Here is a 23,623-nt window from a genome sequence, read left to right as displayed (position 1 = left end):
CTGCATGATGCCCCCACCAAGCGCTGCCCCCACAGCTCCCATTGGCCGGGAACTGCAGCCAATGGGAGCTACAGGGGCAGTGCCTGCAGACGGGGCAGTGTGCAGAGCCACCTGGCCTAGCTGGAGAAGGGACATGCCGCTGCTTCCAGGAACCACTCGAGGTAAGCGCCACCCAGAGCCTGCACCCCCGAGCCTCTCCCCACACCCCAACCCTCTGCCCCAGCCCTGGTCCCCCTCCCACTGAATCCCTCGGTCCCAACCTGCACACCCTCCTGCACCCCAACCCCTCATTCCCACCCCAGAGCCTGCCACCCTAGCCAGAGCCCTCACCCACCCCAGCCCAGAGCCCCCTCCTGCACCCTGAACTCCTCATTTCTGGCCCCACCCCAGAGCCCACACCCCCAACCAGAGCCCCCCACCCCCAATTTTGTGAGCATTCATGGCCCACCATACAATTTTTATTCCCAGATGTGGCCCTCAGGCCAAAAAGTTTGCCCACCCCTGCTCTAAAGACACCCCCCCCGCCCCCCCATCAACTACACTATAAATCAACATCCACTACAGGCCCACTGTACTCATTAGTCATCCTTTTATAAGTTTTCATGGGCTATATCAGGCTCATAGTGATCACTTACACAGAAGCTGGTCTCTGAAAAACCAGCTTCTCTGAAGTCTAGCCACATATACCCATCCATAAACAACAAGACTAATATGGGTTGTTTTCGCTTTCCATTTCAGATCAAAGGTCCCTCTTTGGTTTTAGTCTGTGCTCAGTGTTCCTGCATGGTCTTGTATAACAACAAGCTAACTTGAAAGGATATTTTGGAGGGAGAAGAGAGAAGTAGTAGTTCCCTGAAGGTGGATAAGATACATATAATTTAAGAAAAAGAGATCCCATGCTGGCACTCTTCTAGAATAGAGTCACTTTTATTCCAGAATAGAGTGTCCACAGGTGGAGCTGTTCCCAAATAGCTTATTCCACAACAGTTATGCCGGTCAGTTTCCCCATGAAGACCAGCCATAAGAGACAGTCAGTCCCTGATTCAAAGAGCTTCTACATTAAAAAAAAAAAAAAACACTGCTTATGTGCAGCTCAGAATTTACCAGCAGAAGGGATCGCCTGGGGGCAAAACAGTTTGCCTATTGGAGTGTATTTTTTGTTCCGGTGAACAGAGAGGATCCCTTATCGGCCTTCCCTTGTCCAGTGGATCTCAAACTTTTCCATCCCATGGCCCGCCTCCCATCCAGCCAGGATCTAGGGCAGGATCATGAACGCCCCCTCCCCCGCCACCACACACACCTATTTATGACACACAACCCCAGGTTGACACACACACACGCACCGGCCCTACTTGACATGGGCTGGGAAGGCATATGGCCGGGTCTGCCCTGCACTCGCAGCGGGGACAGGCTCTTTGATTTCCCACCGCCGCCGCCGCCCACCCCAAAGCTATTTGGGCTCCTCACCCAAGCAGGCTCCCGTGACCAGGGCCGTGGCCGTCAGGGCTCCGGCGGAGGCTCCGTAGATCGTCTTGGCGTTGGCCACCAGGAAGGGGGCATGCTCCTGGAGGCAGCTGGCCACCCCGATGTGGTACACCCCCAGGAACCCGCAGCCCGCGAAGGAGATACTCCAGGGGGAGTCCAGAGGGAACATCGCCTCCCCGCCTGGCAGCGCCTCTGGCAGGAGAGAGATGGGGGCAGCCGAGGCTCGCCAAGCCCTCGGCGGACCGACGCCCCGCCTGGGCAATGCGAGCGGAGGACTGGAGCGGGGCACAAGCGAGGTAAGGGCAGGAGAAGTTGCGGCGCCCCGGATCCGCGTGGGTCGCTCTTCCCGCTCACATTCTCCGGGGCTCTGCCGGCCCTGGCCCGGGATAAAGGGGAATGGATGCGCGGCGGCAGCAGCGCCTCCCTTCCTGCGCCGGGCCCTTCCTGCTCTGCCCGCTTCCTCCGCCGGCTCCCGCAGCCGCTGCCAACACCTGATGAGCGGCAGAGAGGGGAGGGGGGCAGCGTTATATCGGCGGCGGGCCTGCCCGGGGAGGGGCTCCGGTTTGTCAGCCGTGGGGTCGGAGCAGCCAATCCCACGCCCAATGCCAGGGGCGGGAGGGAGGAGACTCGCTGCACCGGCTAATGGCAGCGGGGGGCGAGCCTCGACCGCCCTCCCGGCGGGTGGGGCCATGCAAAGCGGGGGGAATGTCATTGGGAGAGGACTTCCCGCTCGGCGCCGGCAGCCGCTGCCGGGCCCCGTTCTAAAGGGGCAGCCCGCAAGGGGAGCAGGGCGCGCAGCTGGGCAGCGCGCAGCTGGAATGCCCATGTGGCTCGCTGGGGTGCGCTCCGCAGTTATGGGGCTGCCGGCTGCGGTAGCGTTCGGCCCAGACCGATGACAAGAGATCCACTCCCTGGCTAGAGGAAGTCTAGCTAGGCACCCTAATGACTGTGTGTGTGTGTGTGTGTGTAGGGGAGTGGCGTGGCTTGTGTGTATTGTGATGACGCGTGTGTGTTTTGAGGACTGTGTGATGGGTTGTGTGTGAAGGGGATGGAGGGCTTTGGCCTGGTGCGCATGTGTGTTTGTGGGGTGGAGAGTTCTGGAGGGGTGGGCGGTTGTGGCATGTTGTGTGTGTATTCTGGGGTGGTTTGTGTATGTGGGAATAGTAGTTTTTGGAGTGTGTGTGTGTGGGGGGGTGTTGTGGGCATACAAGGTTTTGGAGTGGGGAGGTGTATCGTGGGGTGGGTTTTGTGTGTGTTGTGGGAGTACAGGATAGTGCAGTGAGGTGTGTATATTGTGGGGTGGTTTGTTTTTGTGTGTGTTGCTGACAAACAAAGAAAAAAATATATTTTAGTGTGTGTAGTGTTGCTTTTGCTCTATGTAGCTGGCCTACCCCAGCTGTTTACCCCAGCCCCCATTTTCCTGCACATCATCAGTGAGATGACCACACATGAAAACATACACATCACCCTCTACAAGGAGGATCCCAGTCCTTGGTGTGACTAATCTCTACATCAACTGGAGGGGCTATGGGGAGAAGGGAAAGCCATAGCTGCAGGAGCACAGGTACCAGCTGGAGGCAGAAATGGGGAGAAAAGCCCAAGACTCCATATTCCACTTCAGGGACTAACAGAGGGGGAAGGGGCTCTGCACAGCACCCTGCAGCACAGGAGGATTGCGGAAGCTTGAACTTCCCCATTCATCCATGGAAATGACACATCAGCTGTGGGAGGCATGAACCACCCTGTTCATCTCTATGGGTGCTCTCCCCCATCTCCCATGATCCTATGCCCTGTTGCAGAATACTAGTTTTCAAAGCTGCCACCTCACTCCCCTCCCTGTGGATTTTAGAGTAATTTGAATATTAAAATGAGGTCCTTAGTGGGTTGTGGGGCTGTATCTGAGGAACCCTTTGACCAAATTACCCCAAATTTGCACCAGGAGGTATACCCTGGCTCCTATTGTGCTGTACCAACATTCAAGATAATTGTCCTATGCACATGCATGTTTGAGCATTTTGAAAATTAAAACTGCTCATTTTGTGGGTGGCCATATATTGGGATCCCGCTTCTAATGGCCCCAGATTTTTACCACAAATCCCAGACTCTGTTGCAACATGCCAGTATATCTGTGCACATGGACTCTAGAGCATTCTGATAATTAGGAGCATCTCATATTGGTGGGCTGCATCTCAAGAAACATTTGATCAAATGGTGCTGAATTTGCTTCCCAAACACTGCTGAGCTCCTTTTGTGCATCTGGCACCCCTCTCCATCACTCAGCTACCAAATCCCATCTCTCCCTGGGCCCTCCCTGTCCCTGGTAAGATTGGAGGAGCCATGGCATTGCACATAAGAGCTGGGGGCATCAAGATGGAGGAGAGAGGAGATCCAGAGTTCCTACCCCAGATCTGAGCCTCGTATGGGGAAGAGGATCTGCACATCTACCTGCAGGTTTGGAAGCAGAAGTGTGAAATGGCACCATTCATCTCAAAGGTTGTTCTCAGTTAAAAGAGTACTCTTCATGGCACTGAATGGAGCTATGTGAACTGCCCTTGTGGAGGTGCGGAGGATTTTATGCCCATGGGAGGGCTCTCTCCCGTCAGCACAGAGCATCTTCCCCTCACGCACTGCAGTGTCAGAGCTGTATCAGCACAGCTGTGCCGCTGTACGTCTAGACATGGCCTAATTGTTCTGCCATTGAACAAAGTTGTGGCTGACAAAGAAGCAGCTGCATCAAGCGAGTCCCTGGCAGTGGCAGCTCTCTCTAGACCGATTCCTCCATTCATTTTAATGGATGTTCTCATCCCTGTCTCCCTACCTTATGGTCTGCTGATGTCTGCACGTGGATTTATTCCGGAATAGATATTGCACTTTAAGTTCATACCTTACTTTAATTCAAATTAGTTTCCCCAGTGTAGACAAGTCCTAAGTGCCCGTCCCACACACTGAGCATGCCTGTTCTCCATATTCCCTCACCCCTCCCCTCAGTGCTGTGTCCCTAGTGTGTGCATCCAGCAGACCTGTTCCAGGGGCCAGCAAACTTCTAGCCCATCATGCTGAAAGCTATCTGGTAGGAGCTCTACCAGCAGAGAACTGATTCATCCTGGCTGGGATTCTTGCACCAGCCTGCTGATGTCATTTTTATGTGGCACCTAGTCTCTCCCAGATCAGCCCAGCCCCACACATCATACCAGGCTTCATACTCCACATACTATGCTGCCCAACTGAGCCCAGGGCAGGACTTTCACAGACAGGTAGATGGAATTGAGGGTACAGTTGTGGGGAGCTGATCTCCCTCAAAATAATGAACAACACTTGCACTTCCAAGGAGAGCCCCATTGTGGCCCGTCTCTAAGCAAAGGCAGATTGTGCACAGCATGCAAATCTCCCAAGGAACAGAATCAGACTCATGGTTCTTGGGTACAAAGAGCTGTGAATGTTCCCCATAGCTTCCATGTAGTTTGCATGTCTGCTCAGAAGTGCTGTGTAAGCAGAGGTGCTAATGCCTGTATTGCTTCCGCAGAGGGTCAGCGGGTGCTGGACACCAGCTGACATAAAATTGGGGTGGATGAGTACAATAGTTTGAGCCCCATGTACAGAATAAGACATAACTGTAAAATGTGGATGTGATTTTTGGGGGGTGTCTCAGAACCCCCTTGCTCCAATGACCCCAAATATGGACCCTAGGATGAATTGTATTGAGGCATAGCACAGGTCAAGGCAATCTGAGTCAGCGTGTGGCTTTAGAGCACATAGTGAGTGAGCTGTTAAACCGTAAGCCATTCTCTGCTATGGTGGAGCTACTGCCCCATTATAGTAGAAACTACGAGCCTGATGCCAAGTGCCCACAACCGTCGCCGAAGTCAATGTGCGCTGTGGGAGTCCAGAACTCACAGGATCAGGACCCGAAGGAAAGCACTAGTGGGAACATTTTGAGGAAAAAATGGGGGAGCAAGGAAAATTCACAAAAAATGTTTGCTGAAAAGATTTTCCATTTCCCTGCCACTTCTACCGCCAGTCAGCAAAACCAGAAACTGTGCTGGAAACACCAGGATATACGGAACTGACAGAAGCACAAGCATGAGATCCAGGCCTATGACCCTTACTCTGGTCACCCCCCACACCAATAGAGGGGGTTGGTGGACTAAGGAATGCAGGATCAGCATCATGCTGCCAGTAGGGAGACCATGTCTCATGAGTAATTTACACAGCAATTCTTCCCAATTTCCTATAATTAGCTGGATGGACAAGGCAGCGGTTGTGCCTCGAAGGGGTGGTGGTGCTCGTTACAATAGCAGATTTCTTGTAAAGTAATCCAGACACAGGCTCCAATTCAGTGCTGTAACCTGCCTTCCCCAGGGACTCCGCTTCTTGGAGGTCGCTGATCCAGAGGGATAGCACAGGGAGGTTCTTGGACTTCCCCATAATGCAATGCTTCATTTTCCTGGGAGGAAGGCAGTGCCAACAAACTTGGACAAGAGAGGATTATCTCATTCAGAGGAAGAGAATGCAAAGTGCAGGATGCAGGGGGATCAGTGTATCCATGTTCTTCATTTTTTGTGGGAGGGCAGGGAGTGATGGGTAATACAGTAGTGAGTCATCTCTGGGACAACATGTTTTGGGCCTGACCCAAAGCCAGACAAAGTCAGTAGAAAGACTGCCATTGACTCCCATGGGCATTGGATCAGCTGCCTTTATCGAATTGTCCCACGGACAGCATGACAAAGTACTGTCTCCTCACTACGTCAGCACACGGGCCCAGAAAGATCCTGGAATGTGTGAGCCATAATTATGGCCCGCAGCTGAAATGGCACAACAATGTGACAATGAGAAACGCTGACGGGAGACCAAAATTAACACTACAGGAAACAGAAAAGACTCCCAGCCCTAAACTGTGCTTTTTTAGATCACTTGTGTAACTGCATTATTGAGAGAGGCATTAAAGGAGACTGAAAAAAAATCAGAACAGCTGCAAATTAAGCACCAATAAAGTCAGGTTAGTAACACTTGCAGTGAGGGAATCCAGTACCCTAATTGCCATTGACTTCAATGGTCTCAGAATCAAGAAAAAAACCAAAACACTGATATGCATGTAACTGGTGACATGTTCCCATTTAGACAAGGCCTAAAAGTTGGCCTGTGCCTTGATGAGCTCACAGACAAGGCAGATGAAAGCCTCATCTACACTAGAGAATTTCTCCATTTATCCCAGTATAACTGTCCATGTGGACGCTCTTATTCTAGAGTCAGAGTGGCTTTTTTTGGTTTAGCTTAACCCCCTTCCTAAGCCACATAAGCGAACCCAAAAGACATATACCATAACAGGAACAGCTACATAGGGATTATACAAGTTGCAGCAGGAAGCTACACAGCTTGGCTTCAGGCCCATCTGCTGCCCCAGTTTCCCTCACTCCAGGCAACCACTGGCATCCAACACTTTAGGTGCTGGGCACTAGTCAGACCTGTCATCCTCCCTTGGTCACAAGGCTCACCACATCACCTCACTAGATGACAAAACAGTTTTTCCATCCTCCTCACATGCAACACCAGTATGGGGGCACCCACATCCACTCTCTACTACAGGTTCCCGATCCTGGGAACACTTCATAACAGGGCTATCTAGCCTCCCTCTGATAATCTCATTGTGGGGCTCCGATTTCCCAGGACCCCTTCCTGGATTCACTCTCCTCCCACTCTTTACAGAGCACTAAATCCAACTTCCTCTGATCTCCCAGTTCTACTGCTGTTTGCAATTCCTCCCTGCTCATGGTCCACAGGCTGTTCACTCCTGGTTTAGTCACAGAACCTTTGTCACATGAGTTCAGCACTTAGCGCCTTCATCTGGGGAGGAGAGCTAAGCTGGGACAAGTGCAGCGGCACCCCAGTCCTCTCAAAGGGCTAGCTCAATTTGTGACCCCATATCACAGAATCAAAGAATCATAGGACTGGAAGGGCCCTCGAGAGGTCATCTAGTCCAGTCCCCTGCACTCATGGCAGGACTAAGTATGATTTAGACCATCCCTGACAGGTGTAAGTGTATTGGTTTAAATTCATACTTTAAGTTATATTGGAAAAAACCAACACTTTCTGCTGTAGGCACAGCCAAAGGAAACATTCCTAGCCACATTTTACAAAGGAGAACCAAGGCACAGAGGGGTTCAGTCACTGCCTCAACATCACATAGGAGTTGGGACTTAAATCCAGATCCCTTGAGTTCTAGCTCAGTGCTTCAACCAAAAGACCAGCTTTCCTCTCAGGCTAATGTTGCTTCTGCCTGTTTTTCTGCACCTTGCCAACTGCAGGGTTCAGTCTGTAGCTGAAGGAGAACAACAATGGTGCTGGGGCTGCACCAGTTGAGAAACATCTCCTCAGATGTTTACATCACTCAGTCTTTGGCCTTCAAGGTTATACAACTGAGGACTTATTATTGCCTGGCAAAATAGCACAACACTGCTATGCTTGTTGCAATAAACAGTGTAAACAGTAACTTCTCGCTGAACATTTCCTGGATTCTTTAGCTGGTAAGAAAATGCTGGCAAACAAAATAATAATGGTGTTTTTCTCCCAGGTGGTAATCCCCCCAAGCCAGTGATTTTTCAGTAAGCAACCAGCAGCAGGGAAATCAGCGTGACCCTCAAATGTGTTGTGTAAGCAGGCTTTATACCAGTGCCTTTCTGACATGTTGGATACTCATCAAAAATCACATGTTCATTCATGCCCATTGAATGCTCGGTATGCAGCAAGAAAGCTTCTTCTGCAACCCTTTCATTACCTTCTTGTTACTCACGTGGGTTACATACAGTTAACATCCTGCTACTATTATGGTACAGCACATACAAAACCAATGTCAGCCTCTCTTCTTGATGACATTCATATGTTATAGCTTGACGACACCGTGTTCCTTTAGACAATCCAGGGCCTGATCCAACTCTCATTAAAGCTGATGGAAAGACTCCAGTTGACTTTCTCCCTATTTTAGGGTTGCCTTTGTGCTTTGTGACTATGTATTAGACCTTCATAACACAGGTATGCTTTACTAGTCTAGGCCAGTCCAGAGTCTTTGCTTTCATAGTACGGCAATATTTGTTCTTACAACTACTTTTCCCTTTGAAAACAAACCCAAATTTAATGCAGATAAGTGTGGGCTGGAGCAATAGCCTGGGAAAATAAGTCTTCATCCACAGAACATGTATAGCCTGATACATCAGAACAAGCTTCCCTACCGCTATGCTTCAGACTTAATCTGGAGGGACACCTCCAGGGCCACCTCTCTGGGCAGGCAGTCTCCATGCTCCATTGATCCTTGAGCTTCCTTTTAGGGCTGCTAGTAAGGATGCCAGCAGTGACTGGACATTTAAGCCCCTGCTGACTGTTCTGTGCAGGTGGATGCTTGTGCCTGCGTGGAGCACCATTGACTACAATGGGGTTCTGCCACTCTGGAGCAGCGCACAAAACCGGGGTGTTAGGGTATATCTACACTGAAGCTGGGAGCAAGCCGCCCAGCCTAGGTAGCCAGACTCACGCAAGATGGGCTCAAGCTACCGCGCTAAAAGTAGCAGTGTGGATGTTGTGGCTCAGGCAGCAGCTCAGACTCTCAAGCCACCCTACCTCTGAACTTCTGTAGCTAACCAGTCTCCACCCTAGCCCCAAGCTCCACATTGCCATTTTTAGCATGCTGGCTTGAGTCTGTTCACCTGAGCTGGGAGGCTTGCGCCAGGTGCAGTGTAGACCTACCCTCAGTGACTCAATCGAGAATACTAATTGACTTCACAGATGCCACCACGGAGCCATCACTTAATTACCATTTCCAGTAGCACCTGGGATATACTTGGTAGTTTCCAAATAGAGAAGATGTCATGCTTCCTGTCCTGAGGTGCTTGCAAGAAATGATTTTCCTTCACTGCTGAGCTGGAGTAGAACTAATATCCCAGAGATGAAAGTGTCCATCTCTTACCATCAACCTTATTAGCAGATTACTCTCCCTTGCTATGGTAATCAGTTACCACCATAACTTCCAGGATAAAGATTTGGTTCTCCTTCCTTTCCCAATATTGCTGATGTCACTACCTTTGGAACAGAGCTTGTGCCATAGGATGTGCCAAAGTGAGCCATGTTCCCGACATCAGGATAAAGAGAAAGGGATATATTTAGAGGTTTATAGCATATACAATATACCACAACTTTCTGGGCCTTACCTGTGGTTTCAGTAGGAACATGCCCTTGTCCTTATCTTTTAAGGCACCTTTTACAATGATTCATACGGTCAGGCTTGACAAAGCCCTGGCTGGGATGATTTAATTGGGGATCAGTCCTGCTTTGAGCAGGGGGTTGGACTAGATGATCTCCTGAGGTCCCTTCCAACCCTGATATTCTATGATTCTATGATACAAGAAGCATTATGACTGTGAAGAAGGAAGCTACAACTGAAAATACAGAACAGCATCCACAGAGACAAAGCAATGGGTGGGCCAAATTGCTCGGTGGTAGACACCCGCTGAAGACAATGGAGTTAGAACCATGATTAATTTGACCCAGTGCATTAGAGGAAGCTGATGGAGATTTCTAGATATAGCACTCTGATTATAAACCAGTTCAGTGGCAACTGGAAAGACTGGGAGTTGGGGAGAATAGATTAAAGTACTTTTGCTTCCTTGTTTGGAGTAAACTTTTATCATTTCACAGGACAGGCTAGATGGTTTGCTATTGAATTGTGAAACAGGCATGCAAACTTCCGGCATAGCTAATTGCTTAAAACATACATAAGTCCCCCTCCCCCTGTAAGCTTCATGGAATGTTATTTAAAGTGTATTGCCACCTTGAGGGTATTCTGGGAACTCCACCAATGCAGTATTTAACAAGTTTTGGTATGTTTAGAACACAGAAGTGGTCTCTGCGGCCAGGGGTTTACTATAGGCTAGGAGGGATAGCTCAGTGGTTTGAGCATTGGCCTGCTAAACCCAGCGTTGTGAGCTCAATCCTTGAGGGGGCCATTTAGGGATCTGGGGCAAAAATTGGGGATTGGGCCTGCTTTGAGCAGGGGGTTGGACTAGATGACCTCCTGAGGTCCCTTCCAACCCTGATATTCTATGATTCTATGAAGGTGCTGCAGACAAACAGAGCACCAAGTGATCTGATTATATATTTATCACAAAGTGGTGTGATGTAGTCAGTTGGTGGTTTTTAAACACACAAACCCGAGACTGTGCTTTCCAGGGCAGAATAGTTGCATAAGCTTTAGCAGAAATGGTGCATTTTCAGGAGGGTTTTGAAGTAGATGGTAGGTGGCCAACCATCAGGTTGGGTTGATAGCTCCAGGCCTGAAGAACAGGTGAAGAATGGGAGGAGGACAGTCGGAGTAGTTAGGCCTCTTGTGCAGGGCACAGCTCATACAAAGTGCTAGACTAGGAGACATCAAGACTCGGCTAGGCCAGTTATCAGCCTGCATCTCAGCTGCCTTTTCTGGTTACAATTATTGAACAAATGGTGACAATCAAGTGGCCTCAGTACCCTTGGACACTTGTCAATTTGGAGGCATGGGACAGACCAGCTCGTTACATCAGTAGATAATCTCCCAGCAACAGGCCAAGATTGCATCTCCACCCTGACATTCTTAGAATTGGCAACTGCCTTTGATACTTTTGATCATGAGGTGTGTGGACTCAGTTGGGGGCTGCACCAGGAGCGAATGGGGTTGCTTTGGGGTGGGACCATTCTTGTATAGGTAAGGGCTTTCAAAGGCTGGTGGTTGGGCCCTCCCTTGGAGTGCTACAGGGCTCCATCTTGTCACCTGTCCTTTTTACAGAGCTATGGGGCAGTTAGAAGGGTTGGTGAGGAGGAGGAGATTGCTCTGACTTCACTATGCTGATGGGGCCCAGCTCTTTTATTTTCCTAGCAGCCAAAAGGGTCAAGTGCCTCAGCTGGTGTTTGGATGAGAACGAGCTGGCTTACATTTGGTTCAGAGAACATGGAGGTGATTGATTGTAGGGGAACAAGTGGAAGAGATGGCAGAGATAATCTCTCCTCCTTTGACTGAGGGAGGGGCTAGCTCAGCATTTGTGAGGCAAGTGAGCAACCTAGGAGACTGGCTGGCTTTCCAGCTGCTATTAGAAAGTCAGGTAGAGGCTACAGCCACAATCAGCTTTCTTCAATTACATACAAAACAAGAGGCTGCGTCTGTTTCTTTCATAGACGTTGGCAACTGTGCTTTCATCCTCTTGTGCAACTGCTATAACGTGATTGGTGGTGCTACGCTTCTTAAATCTATCCAGAAACTGATGCCAGGTTCACTTGTTATGGATACATTTTGCCTTGACACCAGTTTCTGAGGGCCTGTAATGGCTATTTATTACATTGGAACTGTAGCATAGTTAAGGTTTCAGTTCAACAGGAACTTCAAACTTTTATTTTGTACAAATCTCATTGAAATAGCAAACACCAAAGTCTTATCTTTGAGCACTGCTTTATCTTGAGCACTGCTTTATCTTTGAGCACTGCTTATCGTGGTGGGTTGATGAAAAATGAATTGGTAGGAAGAATAAAGTTAAAAAATACTTCCTTTTTGGCAAATTTTCACTCTTTTCTTTGTACCCTTTTATAAAAAAATCCAACACTCTGGGGGCATGTCCTTGGACCACAACAATATTGGTTGTCTTATGCTGATTATCTATGAATAACTGATAATTGAGCAGTTTGTCTATAGAGTATTTTATAACTTTTTAGCCATAACAGAAAAGAGAGGCAAATCAGAATTGACCTACTTTAAATGAGGCAGACAGGGAACCTAGAGGAAAGGTATTTGAGCTGGAAAAGAGGAAATCATTTCAAATCTCACCTGTTTAAATTTCCATGTAATTTACTACCCTTAATATTGGCCAAGCTCATTAACTCTAACCTAGAAGGCAGTCAAGGAAGAGCTGTTGAATCCCGTGTTGAAAATAAGTTAGCACAGAGCCTATGCAAGGACACTACATGCATGAAACCTAGGTCTTTAATGGTAAGATTTTCAAGAGTGCCTATGCAAGTTAGGCACCTAAATCCTAGTGACTTTCAGTGCCCAAGTTACTAGAGTCATTTTGAAAATGGTACCCTAACTTGAGAAAACACAATCCTATCCCCCACACAACACTGCCTTTCATATTTGAGCCTGGTTTACACAGATTTTATATCAGTATAAACTATGTTGGTTAGAGATATATTTTACTGAAAATTATACATATATAAACCCCTAATGTGGATGCAGCTATACAGCTGTAAAGGCATCTTACACTGAACTTATTCCCCTTCCCATACACGAATAAGCTCTACTGGCATAAGAACTTTTATACCAATCTAGAATTGCATCCACTCTAGTGGACAGGTTGTACCATTTTAAGTTGTACATCTCCACTATACCCGTATGTAGACAACACAAGATCATACATCACTTCAGCAGTGTTACCCACAATAACTTACCAAACACACGGAATGCAAGTCAATCTGTTATCAGAGGTTCTGAAACTTCATTGCTCCGCAACCCACTTATGATAACAAAAATTACTACACGACCCCAGGAGAGTGTTGGGGGACCGAAGCCTGAGCCTTGGGCCCCAGAAATCCCAGCCCTGATGATCCCATTAAAATGGGGTTACAACCCACATTGGGGTCCTGACCCACAGTTTGAGAACTAATAATATAATGGATATCAAAGCTGTGAAGCAATTTAAGATTTTGTGTTTGCACATTTGATGAAGCTGAGGAGTGCATTGCTTTTAGAGATCTGTTGGAGATGGAAGTGAAATCCCTACAGAATGTGTTACTGACAGCATTGTAGGCAATATGCAGGTAGAAAGGAATGAACAAGTCTTGGAATAAGATCTAATTTGTCAAAGAAATGAGTGCCGCTTTGGTCATTTACAAAATATAATCTTTATGAGAGTTAGCTTTGAAGTGATGCAGTAGAATTTACAAGCTAATTCTGATTTTCTTTCCATTGGGTTTTACAACATGATTTAGAATCAAGTGCATGTTTAGGTCCCTCAGGGTGGGGTTTCAAAGGTTTCTAAGTGATTTAGGAGCATAAGTTTAATTGGCTTCACCTACATGGAGAATCAACGAGGCTAGTTAAGAAGTTCTTTTTTCTTTAAACAAAGCCCAAATCCAGATCACCATTCTTAGATGAGAGAGAAAACTTCAGGGACAGTAGGGTTGTTATAACAAAACACCTCAACATCCATTTTAAACAAAATGTTTTATTAGCTTCTGTAGCAAAAGTTTAGTCAAATAGGCCAAATCCCATGTCATCGTCAGACTCCTCAGACTCCTCCTTTTTCTCTTCTTTCTTCTCCTCAGCTGCAGAGAGAAAAGATTTAAACGGTGTTTACTCTCATCTGGGAATATTTACAGTACATTTTAGACATTGCAGGTGTGAGGAGATCCCAAAACACACACTCTTCATGAAAGGTTTCAGAGTAACAGCCGTGTTAGTCTGTATTCGCAAAAAGAAAAGGAGGACTTGTGGCACCTTAGAGACTAACCAATTTATTTGAACATAAGCTTTCGTGAGCTATAGCTCACTTCATCCAATGAAGTGAGCTGTAGCTCACGAAAGCTTATGCTCAAATAAACTGGTTAGTCTCTAAGGTGCCACAAGTACTCCTTTTCTTTTTACTCTTCATGAAAGAGTATCTTCCAATTAAATGGACACAAGTCACCCCTTTAAGTTTCAGTCTCCATACCTACTCTGTGCGTTACTAACAGATTCAATTTCTTTTTAACCTATACGTTTAAAGATTAAGTGCCAAATTTTGCCTTCAGAGACATATGCACAACTCTCAATTACATCCACAGGAGTTGCATACTCACACCTGAGGGTCCATTTTGGCTCTATAGACTTAAACCAGAACAAATGAATGAAGGTGAGGAGCAAGCAACTGTGTATAACTCTTACTGGTTGGCTGGTTTTAGCTAACCGCCTTCTATGCACACCACTTGAACAGTTCATTCCCAGGTACAGTGCAGAGATAGTCTTTAGTGCTAAACCATGTCAGTTAATATTTCAATCTCAGGACAAGAAGCCAAAATACAGTAAAAGAAAGAAAAGCTTCCTAAGTTTACATGATGGGAATTAAGGCACTAAGATTTTAATGTAACGAGTTTTCATAGAGGGGCTCCATTTCCCCCCTTGTTTCTACTGCACTGCACAAGTATACTCACCAGCAGCAGGTGCAGCAGCAGGAGCAGCAGAACCTGGTCCAGCTGAGACTGCTACAGCTCCACCAACTGGCATGCTGGCAAGTTTGCCGTTACCTGTAAGGAACAAAAGGGTGGGGAATACTAATTAAGCACTCAGAATAGACCTGGCCCTGCAAATACTGCAACACGCAGAACCAAAGTTATGTAGTAAGATGGCACCTAGTCAATATGGTATATGGACATGTCTATGATAGGATGAAATGAATGAGGAAAAAAATATAAAAATATCTAAGGGATGTGATTACAGGCTAGCCTCTGACAAATTAACGCACACTAGCCACCTGCAAGGAACAATAAGGTGCCGGGTATTTGTTTGTTTAAAATACAGCACATTCTACAACAAGATTCTAGAGTTTCAGACTGAAACACTGGGCAGCTAGCCTACCCAAAAAAAACAAACAAACAAACAAACAACGTGGTGTTGACAATAGTTTTGGGCAGCATTTTTTTGCCTACAAAATCCCCCAAACCTCCATATTAAAAAGTTAAGACATCAACAGCAAGCAAACTTTACCAAATAAAGAAAAAGGTATCCTTCGAGAAGAGCATTTCCTATATGACCTCTGCTAGGTCCTGTCTATTCTATGTTGTCTACAGTGTGCTACAACCTTGGACTGTGCAGCAATGCAGCGCTGTTTGGGAATATGATTAGATTGCCATGGATAGAAGGAGACCAAACAACACTGAGCTGTTCCAAGAAGTACTGTGTAATAACCAGGCCCCTCCAACACAGTAGGAATTACATTACAGATGGGACCTTTGAGATTAGTGACCTCACTACTGCTTAATGTCTCCAATTTCTGGAAAGTTAGCTCTCTGCCTTTTCCCTTGTGAATACTGAGAGTCCCTCTGCTTTCGAAGTTTGCTTACCCAGTCCTTTTGCTTGTACTGCTTTTCTAAGAATCAATTTCTAAATAATTCCTTAGAATTTCAGATTCCTATAACTAGCAAAATAAACATGTTTTATAATCAGGTCAGATATTCTAGGAAGCCACATACAGTAGAACCTCAGTTACAAACATCTCTGGAATGGAGACTGTTCGTAATTCTGAAATGTTCATAACACTGAAGAAAACATTATGGTTCTTCTTTCAAAAGTTTACAACTGAAAATTGACTTAATATAGCTTTGAAACTTTACTATGCAGAAGAAAAATTCTGCTTTCCCATTTTTTTAAATAGTTTATGTTTAACACAGTACTGTACTTTTTTGTTTGCTGCCTGATTATGGACTTCTGGTTCCAACTGAGGTGTGTGGTTGACTGGTCAGTTCATAACGCTGGTGTTTGTAACTCTGAGATTCTACTGTATTTCTAAAATAAATTATTCCATCAGCAGACAACTGAATCATTTTAAGAGTGTGTGGTAAGTGCATGCATAATGGCTCTTTCAGGTTTTTATACAACATTCACAGAAGTATCTAACAGCTGCTGTACTTTCTGATAATCATTAAGGCCTGATCCTGTGAGCACTTAAGGCATGTGAGTAAAGTTACAAAAACATCTGCTTAAATGTTTGAAGGAATGGGGAGTAAATCATTAAAGACCTTTGGGCTACTCGAAGTATTCAACATGCCATATAAAAACAATGTATTTGGTCAGAGCCAAATATTCAGTAAGTGGAACATTCAAATTGCTGTGCCTTTCTAAATTTATATTTATTAATTTTGCACTGAAGGTAAAATGTGATTTTTTTTTTTTTTTTTACTTCATTGTTCTCTCTCAACAAGATTTATCACTTCTAGGTCTCCCTGAAATAAACAGAAGGCTTGTGAATGAAGGATTTAGTTCATGAAGTGACTTCTCGGAGAAAGAAAGTTCAAGAACACAATTGGGTAAACCAAGAGTTACAGTTTAGAATGCTAAAGTCTGGCTCATTCTCTCACCTAGCAACATGTCCAGAAAACTCTTGTTATGAGCAGACTAACTGTAAACTCATATTTAAGAGCACTTTCCAGTTTAATCTGGTCCACAAGCGAAACCTAGCAGGTACTGGCACTGACCTGCAGGAATTAGGATGGACCCCTACCCATTACATGATTTATCCCAATTTCTATCTTAACTGAAAGCCCTCTAAAGCAAGTCTGATTTAATGAGGAAAACAAAATGGAAAAAAGAAAAGAAAAGAAAAATCTGGTAATTCTCTGCTCTTAAGGGTCTTTAAATTAGTGACTTAACTAGAAAGGCAATCATCATAAATGTCACCCCCCCATGCCAATACCATGAGATTTTACTTACCCTGAGCAATGACATCCTCTACATTTTTTCCGTTCAGTTCACCAATAACCTATGGAAATTACATATAAAATATTAAAACAAATTGTTTGATAAGCTGTTTTAAGTGTTAGTCAATCAGGGTTCTGTGTAATACCACCTAACCAGCTGCTTGTAAGACTCCATCTTGCCCTATTTCTCAGGAGGAGAAACAATGAATATAGGGTTTTTAAAAATAAATAATTTAACATTTAATTTTGAATTGACAACCTACGTTAAGACCTAAATTTATGATCTATTAAAATAATTTAAATAATTATAAAAATAGTATTAAATAGTACATGTTTGCTGCTGAAGTTTTAAAGAAAGTCAAGCCACTGAACTGGGGAAAAGCACTGGTTAAGCCCCAGGAACCAGAGCTGGTTGAAGCGCTAAACCAGATTTTGACAACAGGCGCGCTCTACAGAGATTATTTTGTTCATTTCAGTTTATTCCTCTAATTCAGTTCAATGACTAGTTCATTCAAAGTTAAGAAACCAATTGGGAGCTGAAGAAGCAGGGAAACTTGTTTTCCCTCTTCCAATCTATGAATAAAAGCTAGGTGTGATGATGAGATCTACTAGTTCTAAAAATAAGGACACAGTGACCAGAAATAATCAGTTCAATTCAACAACTATAGATAATATTTCCTATGTTTAATAAATCAGTTTTAACAGCAAAACATGTTTTGATGAACTTTCTTCCTTAGGTATCAGGCACATTCAAGATAATTTTTGATAAAATAAAATTAAATGCTGTTTTTGTGCTTTTTTTAAACTGAATTTGAATTTCCATCCAAATAGAGCCACAAGAAAAAAATTAATCTAGTAAACAAGAAATGTGTCATTCATCAATTGCTAACATACAAAGGCAAAAATAAATACAAGTTAAGCTATAAAACTGCTTATGTAAATATAGCGTGTCCACATAGTTAGCAAAAAGCAGGACCAAATTTTGTATAAAAGCTATATTTAGTAGCAAATCAACATATTTCAATGGTTACCGAATCAATCTCTTTTTTAGGAGAATAACCAAAAAGTATAAATACAAAACAAGATTAAAATCTATGATTTAAATCAATATACTTTATAGGACACTGAAATTCAAACAAGTCCACAGTTGGAAATAAAAACAAAACATTAAGTGTGCCATGATAATAGCTCATCTTAACTAATTAGCCTCTCACAGTTTGTATGGTAACTTTTAACTTATCTGTATGTATGTATGTATATATCTATATCTTACTATATGTTCCATTCTATGCATCCGATGAAGTGGGCTGTAGCCCACAAAAGCTTATGCTCAAATAAATTTGTTAGTCTCTAAGGTGCCACAAGTACTCCTGTTCTTTTTGCAGATACAGACTAACACGGCTTCTACTCTGAAAAATGTGCCATGAATGAAAACTGAAGACTGACACACTGGAGCACCTGTGCTTTTCTGTAGTCATCTCCTCATGAAATCCATTTCAATGAGTTCACAATGAATTCAGGAAGCTCACAACAATGAAGACTATAGAAGCCTTCTACAAGTCACAAAACAGACCCTCTGCAATGGTTTGTTAGGCATTTATGAAACTGATGCTGTACCCCCTTCCATGCGCATGCTCTACAGCATGGGATCCTGAACCAGCATGTGTGTTCCTCAGTACTCTGACATATGCTAAAGCCCAGCTGATCATTTCAGCTTTTCACTGGAATGTAAATTTTACTATCAAAGTTGGAGTCCAGGTTGGCAAAGATTAAACAGGAAAACAGAAACTGCTACCATCTCAGAAACAAGCGTTAAAGGTCAAGGGTGCTGCAGCTCCTCCCGGTGTATTTCAGCTATTGGATAGCAGTGCAGAGTCACAAACCAATGTAAACAAACAGTGGAGGCAAGATTTTAACGATAGGAACTGTAATGTCAAAATACATTGCAGCTCAGCGATAGGGATATATCTAAACAACATTTTTCAACAGCTAATCTCCTGCTCAAGTGAAGCATGCAATATGTGAATTGCCATGTTTGTGTTTATTTACTCAGAAAGGTGTGTTTGAAGAGTCCTCTAGAGTTATATTGGAGTAAGATCCGGTCAGTGTTAACAAATACAGATAAGTCAATGATGACAAGAACAAATTCCAACAAAACATTGTGGGAAAGGGATGATCAGTGAAAACTAGGTTAGTTTATATTTTTAACCATAATAAAAAAGTGTCAATTTGAAACACACAACAGAATAAGAACCTCTATTTTAGAGTGCAGAACTATATCCTAGTACTGCATGGATTCTGGTTACAGAGAACTAACCACTCTTTTGGTTGGATTTCTGAAGATTACAACTATCCATCTGAAAAACCTAGTTTCCCCAATATCCTCTCTCTTAATGCATCTCTTGTAATACCTGACACACCGTGTCTGCAAATAAGATGATTTCTCATTTGAAAAAATCTTATAGAATTTCATCAATTGTTTTCTTTTTAAACACCTTTTAAAACACCACCACATTATGAAAAGTATTTAAATCTTTCTTCCCAATCTTCCTTCAAGCCCTTCTCTGCCACACAGCCTTTCAACACTGATCTCCAGGCTGACACTAACCCTCCAGAATCTTTATGTTTTTTCCTAGGTATTGTATCATCTGGGTGTATCTCATTTACTTCCCTGCCATTACAGGAGCCTCAGGCATTGGTCCACCTCAGTGTTTCCTATGCTCTGCCCATGGCACACAACAGTGTCTCCTGAGAGCTGTAATACTTTGGTCTAATTCCAGTTGTTAGGTTTAGTGTGCAAGTGGCTGGATTGTATTAGTGGCCACCTTGTATTAATGGCCTGTGACATACAGGAGGTCCAACTAGAGGACACAGTCGTCTCTTCTGGCCTCAAACTCTTTGTATGACTAGTTGACATCTGTCCCTTGTAGCAGGTACAAGGGCTTGTGTGTTTTATGGAAAATGCTGTGTATACACTTGGCACCCCATAAATGTAGTGCAATAATGTTGCCAGAAGCTGGGAATGGGCGACAGGGATGGATCATTTGATGATTACCTGTTCTGTTCATTCCCTCTGGGGCACCTGGCATTGGCCACTGTCGGAAGACAGGATATTGGGCTGGAGTGACTATTCTGATGTTCTACCTTTTGCCTAAAAGGTATGACCCTCCACTAGATTTAGATCAATTTATTTTGAGGCCGTGCATAACTGCAAATTGAACACTGTATCTCACTAGAATTTTTTTTTGCCACCGGCGTCCACTAACCAGGCAACTACCAGCCTCTGATAAGAGCCATTAGGCAGCGTTTGTTGTATGCAGTGTAGTTGTAGCCGTGTCAGTTCCAGGTTATCACCACCTGTCTCTCTAATTACAGAGACTTATCAGTTAGAAACATAGCTTGTATTAGCTCTGTCCAGTGAGGTTATTCAGACTGAATTTTTGTAAATAAGAGAGCCTGAGATCTACAGAAATGCTGCCCCAAATACTTTTTAATGGGCAATTGGCACTTGAGAGACCATAACCACATACATACCCATACTTGGAACGACACAAATATTTTTAACATCCCTTGGATTAATAAGATCAGATTCATAGCCAAGTGAATACAGAAATGGCTCCCATTTGGATATTACACTGTCAGTTACTGCATTGTCACCTTGTTCAGGCGTTCATCATCCGTCTCAATGCCTACACTGTCGAGAATCTTCTTCAAGTCCTTTGAAGCAGGGGACTCGTTGCCCCCAAGGACGGCCAGAAGATAAGCTGCAACGTAACGCATTCTGAAAGAGAATTAAAATCTTTATCATGGAGGCTGTTACAGATTTTAGAAGCCAGGGATTTGTTCCCAGCTCGCTGGAGCCCTGTCGCAGTTACAAAAAAGAAAAGTGCGTTCTTAGCTTGAGTTAGCTAACTCAAGATAAAATCCTAGTGAAGATGAGGCAGTTTTCATGAGTTGTAAGATCGAGTTCTGCGGGAGCCTAGTGTTTAACTGCTAAGCTATATTAAAACTGCAGATTACCTCATCTTCCCTAGAATGTTACCTCCAGTTAAGAACAGATGTCCCCTCCCCACCCCCCAAGAAGACAAGGCCCCTCCCCACCCCCCACGAAGACAAGGCCTTAGAGAAGCTGTTAGTCAAGACAGTTGGTTTTAAGTGTCCTAAAATAAATGGCTTTTACCTCGAGCCGCTACGAAAGTTGATACATACACAGCTCTACACTTCCAACCCTTAACAGCGACATCAGAGGATGTGGGGGGAGAGAATTTGAGCAGGTAGCAACTCGGCACCTTTCTGAACAGAGCCCGCTGGGTAAGTGCCCATCGCAAGCTGAATGCAGGCGGGGGGGCAGCCCAGCTGGACACGTCCCTGGCAGGCGCCCGGAGGGGCTCAGTGAGCCCAGGAGAGGGGGCTCCCCCAGCTATGCAGGCAGGGGGCTACAAGGGGCTGTGCGTGGAGGGGCAGCTGCTCAGGCACGACGCTGATGGCAGAGTGGTTTGAGCATTGGCCTGCTAAACCCAGGGTTGTGAGTTCAATCCTTGAGGGGACCATTTAGGGATCTGGGGCAAAAATTGGGGATTGGGCCTGCTTTGAGCAGGGGGTTGGACTAGATGACCTCCTGAGGTCCCTTCCAACCCTGATAGTCTATGCTTCTATGACCACCCCGCTTTCCTCCCCCCCCGGCCCCCAGGTTCCCATCCCGCCCCCATTCAGTGGGGTGCTCCCCGCGGCTCTGGTAAATCCCCCTTTGTAGCCCCCCACTCCGGTCCCAGCACTGCCCCACCCCACAAGCTCCCCCCTCGCTGAGATCCCAACCCCGGTACCCCTCCCTCTAGCGTCCCAGGCCCGGCGCGGCAGAGCACGTGGGGCCGCCATCGCTCCTTCCTCCCCCCCCCGGCTCCGCATGGTCTCGGCCCAGCCCTGCTCACGGCCAGGGCGGGGGGGGGGGGCGCCTCCGGGCGCGCTTATTAGAGGGAAGGCGGGGGGGGGGGGAAGGTCCGCACACTTACTTGACCGAGTGGGGTAGAACGGGAGTTGGGGCTAGGGACGTGCACTCCCTACGGCGGCCCGGCGGCTAAAGGGAAGGGGCAGGGCCTAGACAGACAGTTCTTCCTTTTACAACGCCCCACCAACCAGCTCTGCCATTGGACGAACCGAGGCGGGTAGACAGCCAATGAGCAGTGAGATTGTTACTAGTGCTGCGGCCGCCATGACACTAGAGGCCACACCTCGGGCTGGCACGTGCTCCAGCCCCCAGCCGCTCTCGTGCGGGGAGGGGGAGAAGCGCAGGCAGGCCGAGGCATTACCCACGGGGTGCCAAGGCCTCCGGCCGTGCTGGGCGGGGGCAGCATCATGGTGCCAGGCCCCCTGGGGACCCTTCCTCCCACAGCCTGACAAGCTGGGGCAGCGTGGGGCTGCAGAGAGGGCAGAGCAGGGGGCAGGAGATGGCCCAGCCCTCCCCCTCCTTCCTGCCTGCCCTGCAGCAGCTCGCCCCCCTGAGCGGTCACAAGAACATGGCACACCTCGTCCCCTGGGCACCGTCTCCAGGCTGACAGCCCTGCCTAGGTCGCCAGAGCCAGCCCGCGCAGACGTGGCTCACCCCCCTTGGCTGAGAATTGTAACACAGGCACCACGCACAGGAGGGCTTGGAAGAGACCCATTTTTATTTCCTAGCCGCAGTCCTCTACCCTGGGTCAGAGAAAAAAAAAAAAAAAAAAGCAATCCCATAGCTGGAGTTTGTATCCACTGGATTCAGTGAGAAGGAAGTTAACACCCTTTCAAAGAGTTCTCCCCCCAAGGAGGGTCCCTCCTCCCTTTTATTTTAAGATAAAATAGATCTTAAAAGCTAGAAATTGTCCCTCTAGGTTTCCCATTCCCCTCTACATAAGAAAATTGCTGTGGTTCAGCTCTAGTTTGATTTTTTTCTTCAGGTGGGTTAGTCATGGCCTCTGATTCTCCCACTGGTAAATACACAGCCTGGTTTGTCTCACAAAAATTGCCTGGAAGGGCCCTTGAGAAGTCATCAATCCAACCCGCTATGGTGAGGCAGAAGTCTCAGGACCAGGTACATTTAGAACATCCGCAGGTGTTTATCTAACTTGTTCTTAAGGTTAGATAAACCAGGGACATGCACTCGCTAAACCCCTGACCAATCTCCTTTCAGTTACAGGGATTCCACAGCTGCCACTGAAAGCCTATTTCAGTGCTTAACTACCATGATAGTTATAAAGGGCACGTCTTCACTGGCACCATTAAAGTGTTGCCATGGCAGTGCTTTAACGTGGCTTGTGTCATTGCGGCAGCTCTAATAAAAAAAACCCCACCCACCTCCACAAGGGGCATAGCTGCCAGCGCTGGGAGCGCAGGTGCACTGTCTACACTGGCACTTTTCAGTGCTGAAACTTGCAGCGCTCCAGGGAGGGAGAGGGGGTGTTTTTTCACATCCCTGAGCAAGAAAGTTGCAGCGCTTTAAAGTGCCAGTGTAGACAAGCCTTAAGTGTTTCTTAATATCTAATGTAAACCTCCTTTGGTGCAGATTAAGCCAATTACTTCTTGTCCTACCTTCAGTGGACATGGAGAACAATTTATCACCATACTCTTTATAGAAAGTTAACGTAGCTGAAGACTTATCAGTTTCCCCTTGTCTTCTTAAGATTAAACATGCCCAGTGTTATTTTAGTTTCTG

The 23,623-nt window shown here is 46.0% G+C and overlaps 2 protein-coding genes, 1 long non-coding RNA gene and 1 other non-coding gene across 5 annotated transcripts in view; 1 reads left to right on the top strand and 3 right to left on the bottom strand.

The window, feature by feature from the left end:
- The window catches only part of PNPLA2 (patatin like domain 2, triacylglycerol lipase), a 52,196-nt gene extending 50,216 nt beyond the window's left edge, over positions 1-1,980 (bottom strand). Inside the window, exon 1 of one of the 2 annotated variants that reach the window (XM_074954786.1) lies at positions 1,468-1,980. In XM_074954786.1, coding sequence (XP_074810887.1) covers positions 1,468-1,654 — 187 coding nt within the window. In that variant the 5' untranslated portion in view covers positions 1,655-1,980. The remainder of the gene's footprint in view (positions 1-1,467) is intronic. The other variant, XM_074954785.1, reaches the window with a different exon arrangement.
- On the top strand, positions 104-16,918 carry LOC141988809 (uncharacterized). Its single transcript, XR_012639834.1, has 3 exons — positions 104-161; positions 739-1,781; positions 16,459-16,918. It is a non-coding gene; the product is annotated as an uncharacterized LOC141988809 (long non-coding RNA).
- RPLP2 (ribosomal protein lateral stalk subunit P2) lies at positions 13,695-22,101 on the bottom strand. Its single transcript, XM_074954790.1, has 5 exons — positions 21,948-22,101; positions 20,596-20,719; positions 16,952-17,000; positions 14,677-14,769; positions 13,695-13,812 (listed from the first exon to the last, which is right to left on the bottom strand). The coding sequence occupies exons 2-5, from the start codon at positions 20,716-20,718 to the stop codon at positions 13,736-13,738; spliced, it is 342 nt and encodes a 113-aa protein (XP_074810891.1). The 5' UTR covers position 20,719; positions 21,948-22,101; the 3' UTR covers positions 13,695-13,735.
- On the bottom strand, positions 16,606-16,738 carry LOC141990271 (small nucleolar RNA SNORA52). The gene has a single exon (XR_012640139.1). It is a non-coding gene; the product is annotated as a small nucleolar RNA SNORA52 (small nucleolar RNA).
- Positions 22,102-23,623: the final 1,522 nt, after the last annotated feature.

The sequence above is a fragment of the Natator depressus genome, chromosome 6, assembly GCF_965152275.1.
Source record: "Natator depressus isolate rNatDep1 chromosome 6, rNatDep2.hap1, whole genome shotgun sequence".
Taxonomy (NCBI): domain Eukaryota; kingdom Metazoa; phylum Chordata; order Testudines; family Cheloniidae; genus Natator; species Natator depressus.
This window is presented reverse-complemented; position numbering and strand designations above follow the sequence as displayed.

Bases quoted from the DNA above. Each gene is read 5' to 3' on its own strand.
- RPLP2 (XM_074954790.1), bottom strand. From the start codon at position 20,718: ATGCGTTACGTTGCAGCTTATCTTCTGGCCGTCCTTGGGGGCAACGAG. The intron at 17,001-20,595 runs GTGACAATGCAG...TAATTTCCATAG, and splicing joins ATGATGAACGCCTGAACAAG to GTTATTGGTGAACTGAACGG. The intron at 13,813-14,676 runs GTGAGTATACTT...TTCTCTCTGCAG, and splicing joins TGCTGCTGCACCTGCTGCTG to CTGAGGAGAAGAAAGAAGAG.